This window comes from Pteropus vampyrus, unplaced genomic scaffold, assembly GCF_000151845.1.
Source record: "Pteropus vampyrus isolate Shadow unplaced genomic scaffold, Pvam_2.0 Scaffold2, whole genome shotgun sequence".
Classification (NCBI taxonomy): Eukaryota; Metazoa; Chordata; class Mammalia; order Chiroptera; family Pteropodidae; genus Pteropus; species Pteropus vampyrus.
The window spans coordinates 15736083-15744958 of NW_011888783.1; the positions used below are offsets into that span (position 1 = coordinate 15736083).

Genomic DNA, 8876 nt, shown 5'->3' on the forward strand with positions numbered 1-8876 from the left:
AAAAGAGGAAGAACCAGGAAGGAACTTCTGCTACTCTCAGGATGACTAATTTAATTTCCTGATCGTACTTCTGCCTGGAAACAGAGCGTATGCATCACAGAAACATGCTTGTGTGATTAGCAATAATACTGTGCATTTAAAGAACTTAATCCCTCTGAAGATCTAAAATAACTTCATAACTATTTTATTTTTAAATTCTTTTTTAAAACGTTTATTTAATAATTGTTATGTCACAATAATTAGTTCAATAGCTACTTAAAAGGATTTTAAAATGTGTTTAAGCATGTATATGGTTGTCGGTATAAACACATTATCACCTGTTCTCAAGTTAACTGTATCATCTCCAATCTAGATACTAACTCAAAGCGAAAACAGCCATTTTGTTCCCAATATGAACTCATTTCACAGCCATGTATACATATGTGCCTTTCTGGGTCTATATGTGCCTACTCCTTTCTTGGCTAAATCTCCCAGGAAGTCTCCACCATTTATTTCTCTGTGTTCTCTAGTAAAAGAGCATGTATCCAGCAGGTGCATGCTCGGTAATTGCACCCTGAGGATGATCATGATAATAGTAATGCAAGTTGTAAGTTACTGCACTAAAGGTCATCTTTTCTTCTGCTCCAGGCCCTCTCCCACCGCCTCCTCCCATAAGCAGAAATGGCAGCACGTCTCGGGCCCTCCCTGCCACCCCGCAGTTGCCATCCAGGAGTGGAATAGACACCCCCAGGAGTGGGCCCCGGCCTCCCCTTCCTCCCGACAGGCTTGGCACTGGGGCACCTCCCCCACCTCCACCATCAACTTCAATTAGAAACGGCTTCCAAGACTCCTCTTGTGAAGGTGAGTCGTGGTCAGAACTCCTTGGAATGGGTCAAATTTCCCATTCAACTCCTATAAGGCAGCAGTTGAATGGGAAATTTGTTTGTGTTTATTTGTGTTTGCATTAACATTTCTTGGTTGTATGACCCTCATTGTTATCACACTGCACTGCTGTAATCTAACTAACTATTTTAGGGCCCACCATGATTTCAAATTAAAAACAGTAATCCCCCTCCTCCACTTTCCAAAAAGGCAGATCACGTTTCTCTGTTCCTTGTTAGAGTCTCATTTCAGTTAACTTTCCAGAGATTCCAAAATTCTGAAAAGAACCATTCTTGTAGCTTACCTCCTTACTACTTTACTTACCTTTCTAAACAGTTTGCTGTAGTGAGAGGCCCAATGGCCTACAAATATTAAGCAGCTTACCTCTGCTTCTTATCAGAGGGTCCCAGTTATTCCTTCCACTGGTGGGAGGAGTAATTAAGAAAGGTGCCCCAAACCTTAGCCCCCAGCTCCAGAGAGGGACTGGCTGGGTCTTAGTCACTCTAGTTAAAATCACTTGGATCTATCATTGGTTTGATCTGCAGACCAGTATATTTTATTGATGTGCTAATCAGTGACATCTATGGCACCTCCAGCTTTTCTCTAAACCCGTAGATATAAAACTAGATGCAATCTCTTCAGTTCTCTCTAAATTTCATTCTGTGCCTTTCATTACATAAGTCTTCACAGCAGATTGTCTGTTACTGAAGATACTGTTTGTTTCTCTCCCTCAGATGAGTGGGAAAGCAGATTCTACTTCCATCCAATTTCTGATTTGCCACCTCCAGAGCCATATGTGCCAACGACCAAAAGTTATCCCAGTAAACTGGCAAGAAATGAAAGCCGGAGTGAGTATTTCTGCAAGGACTATTGGCAGCTTCCTACTTGAATAGCTTGGGTTATTATATACAACCGAGGGTTGGATAGGAAATCCAGGCCTCTTGCCTGGAGTGGAGAGAAACCACTTCTGGATTTGGAGCCATCTAAATTCTGGTAAACTCTCCTTCTACACACAATGAGGAAAATGGAGCTATCCAGAATTCATATGAGAAACGATTATTTTAATGTGTCATTATAGCTCAGAATACTTTTGGGTTGCTAATAGATTACATTTTATTATTTTGCTGTTTAGACAATCGTCCCCCATTTTGATGTCCCTGAGATGGCACAAATATAGCCGTCTTCTATTCCTACTAGTTGTGAGACGGGCAAAATGTCTTATTAATTATGACAAAAATTCATTGTAACTGCTTTGATCTTTTAAATGCATTATAGCTTTACAAAGCATTACATGAAAATTTTAAGTATACCCATAATCTCCACTTAACAGATTTTCATTTTACCTGGTTCTCTTCTAATTTTTATCCATCTAATTCTGATTAATTTATATGGTTATAATTATAGAGTACAGTTTTTTGGTGGTGGGGTTTATATACTATCGCTTAGTAAACGCTTCCCTATTTTATCACATCGTTTTTCATTATACAGGATTCTGTCAAGTCAGCATATAATAATTTTATTTACCATTATTGGACATTTAATTTATATTGTTTCTGGTTTGTTTGTTTTCTTTTTTTATGAATTTATTTGAACCAAATTGATGACGTATGCCAGGAAGCATGATCTCAAATGCTCCCTGTTTCTGTTTTTTTGCTAATATATGTAATGCTACCATAAAGAAATGAATCACTTTTCCCCATCGAGAAAAAATGTGAACAAGAAGAGGAAATAGAAAAACTAATATTTCACAACAATAAGTGTATAGAACTGAGAGTCTCAGACTTGTACTAGCTTTAGCTTCAGAACCATACTCCCAAACCAGAAATATGTGGATAAAGGGTATGTCAAATAACTGTCACAATGTCTCTAGCCTTGTCCATACTCCCTAGCAGAACTCCTTATACATACTCAGAGCCTACTGACTCATTTTTAACACATAGCTCTTAATTTTTAGTTGGTTCCCAGCCTTAGAGCAGATTAATATCAGCTGAAGTTAAGGTTGGTTAGAAGCAAAATCACTGACTTCAGGGAGAAGTGATAGATGGCAGTGTCAGGTCCAAGGAAGAGATAGGGACACGGAGTCATATTATCTTAGAGAACTGGACCATACTAGGTGTTTTTGTTGGGCTATTAAGGACATGTTAAGTTGTGCTTTGTGCCTCTATTGAAGAACTCAAAGAATTAGAAAATATTTTAGGAAAATTTCCATGAACAAATGATAGAAGTAAACAATATTGCTGGTTGAAAGGAAATAATTCCTAGGAAAACTCATTTACGTGGAATGCTACGTGCCCAACATTATAGGTATAACTATAATACAATTATCATATGTGAGTTGGTGGTTGAAATTTTTGGTGAAAAATAAGTCTTCACATGGGACAAATATCTTTGAAGCGTGTGTGTGTGTGTGTGTGTGTGTGTGTGTGTGTGTGTGTTTACATCATAAGAGGGGCTTCTCTCTGCTAAGAATACAGCCTGTTTTTCTTCTTTCTTGGGCACTAATAAATGAATTCACTTTAAGGAGTTGTTCACGTAAACTTTAAATATTTTTTTCCTGATTTTTTATAAGTATTCTTAATCTAACTTAAATATCATGTAAATATTTAAATTAGTAACAGAACCATCCTCCCTATCCCCTCTAGATTTTTAGTTTAATAGCGGAACACATTTTCTCCCCGGCCTTCCTGTTTTTAAGACTATACAAAACTTGAGGACTGAAACTATGCCTTGCTCATTATTGCATCTTCCTCCAGTGTTACAGAGCTTGAAACATGGTAGACATTTAAAACTATTTCTTTCATTGGTGAATTAATTTCCACTGTCCTCCCCTCCGCCAATGTTTTTTGTAGATTTACTTTAAATATTTCTAGCTTAGTGCATGTTTAATGTTTTATAATGATAATGTATCATCTCTAAAAAAATAAATAAAATACTATCAAGTGGTTTTATTCTGCTCCTGTAGTTGCCTTGGCCTCCAAGACCCACAGCCTGGTAGGATACCCAGATAGCTCTGAGCAGTGGCACCTAATTATAGTTTTGCACAGGCCAGCCCTTGTTTTGCTAACCACTTGTGGTATGTCACTGGTGGTCAAGGTCCCATGACAGATGATTGGTTTATATCCAGAATAGTCTTTCCTCAGATGCCAGCCCAAGAAAAGACTTGGTTGGGATGGCAAGAGGAAGAAGAAAAGTAATGGACTGCCAGTGTTTTCTCTGACACCTTGCTCAAAAACTTTGTTCTATCTCTGAAATCTCTAAGTGGGCAATGAATTTCGCTGTCGAGATGCCTACTGAGGTATCTATTGGTGAAAGCCTGCCTGAGTCTCAGAGCAGTGGCCATAGCAGACCTACTCAATTGATATGTGCCCCTGGTAGACTTGCTCACAGCATCTGAGCACCTGGTTCCATGCCCAACAACTATAAGAGCCTCAGGAAAATGTGTATGGGGCAAGTCCATTGTGAATGGATTTTAAACCTGGTTACGGTGCACTATAGCTCATAAATATGCATAGTTTTTAAAAGAACACTATCAACAGAGTGAAAAGGCAACCCCTGAAATGGGATAAAATACTTGCAAATCATATATCTGATAAAGAATTAATATCCAGTATATATATAAAGAAGTCCCACAATTTAACAACAACAACAAAAACAATTCTAAAAATAGGTTGAATACTTAAATAGACATTTCTCTGAAGAAGATATACAGATGGTCAATAAGCACATGAAAAGCTCAACATCACTAATCATAAGGGAAATGCAAATAAAACTACAATAAAATACCACTTCACACCCATTAGGAGGGCTACTATCAAAACTGCATTGTTTAGAAATTAGAAAATACCTAAATGCCCAAGAAAAGGGGATTAGATAAATAAACTGGAGTATACCTATATAAGAGAATGCAGCGTGTCATCAATAATTATATTTGTAAAGAGTAATTACTTTGAAAGATGTTCATACTGACAATATATAATCCAATCTTTTGGAAGACAAAAGGGAACTGTTTATATATAGAAAACAAATGGAAAATATACAAATAATGTTTGGTTATCTCTGAGTGGTGCTAGCATGGGTGAATTTTCTATTTTGTTTTCTTACTCACCTATATTTTCTAAACCAATAATAAACACATGCTATGTTTGTGATGAGAAGAAAAGCATTTTTTTTAACGTTTTTAACTTTGTGCAAGTAATCAGTAGCCAGAGGTGGGTCATCCTCTAATGGCATTTGTTTAGACCCTTGCTTGCTTCTTCCCTTTACTTCTCACTTCTCATCAACAGGTGCCAGTTATTTTTAGCTCTGGTCATAGGTGGTGAGATATTGGGTACCTTTGCAAACATCCTTGAGTGTCTACAGTGAGAATATAAGTTTTCTAACCAAAATTTACATTTTGTCTATTTTTTCATCAAGGTGGATCCAACCGAAGAGAAAGGGGTGCTCCACCCCTTCCTCCCATCCCGAGGTGATCCTTGCCTGCTCTTCTCCACCCAAGCCCAAGAGCTACTTCTGTTGTTGTTGTCAAGAGTTGCACACCCTCCTCCCCTTGTCTTCCCTTGTCCCCTTCATATTGGCAGTAGGGAAGAAGGGATGGTGATGTGGGAGTATGTGTGTGCAGGGTGGGAATCCACTAGAGAAATGCACCTAGCTTTTTATATTGTATATACTCTCAAAGTTATTGCTTGCTTCAGCTTATAGCCCACCAGTGTTTTCTGCTTGGGAGTCAGTTGGCTTTTATGGCAAGTAGGCAGAGATGAATTGTGTCCTAGCTTTCAACCAACCAAATTCAAACATTCACTGCTTATTTGCTACAGATAATATTAGTCCCTGAAAGCTGCTTGCTTCCATGCCTTTTTTGCATGCTTGGCCTCCTGTCTGTTTCCATGAACCACAGACCACCTACGATAGTTGCTGAGCAAGGGCTCACATGAAATTTTTGTGGTTATAGATTACAGTCTTTGGCAGTCTGAAGTAGGCTCTAAGACACACTCTCCAATAGAAACATAATATGAGCCACATATACAACTTAAATATTTCTAGTAGCCACATTAATATGCTTGTGTTTTACACTTAAAGCACATCTCTATTTGGAATAGTCACATTTGAAGGGCTCAATAGCCACATGTGGCTGGTGGCTACTATATTGGACAGTACAGGTATAGAAGACAGAGGCAAGTGCAAAAACCTCTTGTTTAAAAAAAACAAAAAATGCAAGATGAGCTTTAGCAATTCAAGAGGTAACACCAAGGTCAGAAATTGATCTAATAGGGTTTACAGTCACGTGGAATAAAGCCATTGGAAAGAAACCGAAAGCCTGCCGTGGCTTCCGGGCCCAGAACCAGCTGGCTGGAGCTTATCTGTTGGTTGACTCCTGCCTTGTGCATCTGAGGCAGCTTCATTTCTCTCCTGCCCAGCTTGCTCCTCAGGGCAGGGAGGCTCATAGGCTCTGTAGTGGAGGGAAAGTCAGAGAAAGATAGCAAATCAGAAACGCTGAAGAAAGGAAGGACCAGATTTGGGTTGATGGGCAAAACTCTAAAAATTTAACCCTGATGCTTATGAGGTTGAGAGGAAGAGATTGCTACTGCAATTGGAGGGAATTTGTTTTTTTAATCTACCCAAGAGAATCATTCGCCTTGGATCTATGCAAATAAATCTACCGAAAAAAACCATAGGGAAGAGCCAGCCTTGCCTTTTTTTGTATAATTGTGTTTACAGACTTTACTGGGACTTAAATCTAGCTATAGAGTTGGATGAAAAATATTTCCATTTAGATGTTTTATACAGTTGATTATTTTTTTAAATTACCATTACTTATTTTTTAAAAGCACACGGCCACATATGTATATGTATATCTACCTAAACTTTGTGTCATGGCTTCAACGTATTGTTCATGTTTTACTGGGAGACGCTAACAAGAAATCAATCCAAAGAAATTTTTGAAAGAAACATTCCTATTTATAGAGTAAATAATCGTTTCATTTATATAAAAGCAAAAGAACTTAGAGTTCTAATAAATGGGATATCTAATAAATTATGCTGTTACCCATCAGAATGTATTGCATTTTTATAACTTGCCTTGCCAAAGTCCTGGGCTTAGTACATTAGAGAACTTGGGTTTTTTCCCCCTCTCCTCTACCATTCATTTGTCTTTCAGTCACTTAGGGCCCTTTATCCAAAGAGAATCAAGAAACATAAAGGTATAACAAGCTTGGCAAGGTATTTTCCAAAAAAAAATTTTATCTGCAGTATTTTGACAATATAACAACAACATTTTATTTTGGATCCTTTGACCATATATCAAGTCGATTAAAATCCCTATGAGAAAGCCTAATGACAGACTTCAGAAAAGAGCCCTTCCTAGCAAATACTGCAGAGAAAAGTCTGACCCCAAAAAAGCGGGTCCGAATTTTGTGAGAGGAAGTAAGAATGGCCAATTTTCTTGTATATTCTAACTTTGCAGGTACCGTCCTAAAGTCTGAAACAGGGTCACAGCTCAAAGTTGCTATTCACCCAGGACAGAGATGTTTTAGAATGTGTTTTTAAGTGAATGTTTCATTAATACACCTATTATACCCTTGCTTTGAAAGTTAGCAACCCAGTTGCATACAAAACTTTGAATAAGTTCTATGCTAAGATCTTCAACTATGGCAAATCACAAAAATGAGTATTTCCTTCCCTGAAATCAGAGCTTACATGTGTTTTTTTCCCATAAAATTTCCAGATAAATGTATTCCAGATGCAACACAGTATTTTAACATTCACATATCATTTTATATTGAAATGTATTACAGTATTAAAATTCAGTGTTCAGTATTTATTTCGCTATGCATTTTATTTAGTAAAAGCTGAGAAAAATGTTTAATCCAATGGTGCCTTACTTTGTGATTTGAAAGAATTTGACTTTTTATGTCTAAGTAGCAGATTATTTACATATTTGTAAAAACTGGTAGGCCTTTATATTTTAACTTGTAATACCCATTTTGTTATCTTAGTAGCAGAAACGGGATGATTGTTAAAGTGCCCAAAAAATTTTGGCATGAAATTAATTTCTCCCTGTTTATAGCCAGGGACTATAAAGGAAGAAAAGTGTTTTTCATTCCACTGCACTATGTAAACATGCACATTTTGGTATCAATGTCACCAGGATAGTTTAAATGGTAGCATAGGAACTATCCAAGACATCTGAGTCTTTGTAATTTAGCCAGACAATAAATAAAAGCAGAATGATATGAGTGTTAACTGGTGGTTTTTATTTGTGTTGTCTATATAAATATAAATGAAAAAGCAAATGTCTGTTTTCTGCGTTATACTTTGGTTAAAAAAGACATTCCCAAAAAGAAGAAGAAGGTTTGAATACAAAAGTAAATGTTCATCACATCTACTTTCTAATACCTTGTTTGTTTTTCCTGAGAATCTGTCTCTTAGTCAAAATCCGTTGTCTTCAGGCCGATGCTTCTACTCTAAGGTAAAGGTGGGTGGTGGAAGCAATGGGAGATGAAATTACAAAGACTAGCATTGACAGTGATAAAGGAAAGGCCAATGGAAATTTAGGAGGCCTGCTAATTTCTAAAATTATCTGCTCTGTGTTTGTGTGTGTGTGCATGCCTGTATACACACCTCAATATAGCATAATACTTAAGAGATTAAGAAGACCTGACTCCATCTGTTACTTGCAAGTCACTTCTATGAGCCTCAGTTTCCTTAGGTAGACAGTGAGCTATCTTATAGCATTGATAAGTGCATTAAATGAGATAATGCACTCAGCGCTTAACCTGACTTATTCTAGGCACTCAGTAAGTGACAGTCACTATTAGTATGAACTGGAAACAAATATTTATATAATGATCTCTCATTAACTGGAACCAAATTGACTAGAAGGGAATTTACTTGTGTACTTTTAAAAGAAAAGGGGGAGCAGCAGAAAAAATATCCCTACCAGAAATGCAGCCTCTAGACAAAGGTCACCTCACATACTGTCAGTTCCGTACACCTCACAGGCCTGAGAAATGAAAATT

The 8876-nt window shown here is 37.3% G+C and overlaps 1 protein-coding gene across 2 annotated transcripts in view; it reads left to right on the forward strand.

The window, feature by feature from the left end:
- WIPF1 (WAS/WASL interacting protein family member 1) overlaps positions 1–8100 on the forward strand; it is a 72569-nt gene extending 64469 nt beyond the window's left edge. For both annotated transcript variants that reach the window (XM_011357264.2, XM_023529358.1), the window contains exon 8: positions 5275–8100. In XM_011357264.2, the coding sequence (XP_011355566.1) occupies positions 5275–5330 (56 nt within the window). In that variant the 3' untranslated portion in view covers positions 5331–8100. The remainder of the gene's footprint in view (positions 1–5274) is intronic.
- Positions 8101–8876: the final 776 nt, after the last annotated feature.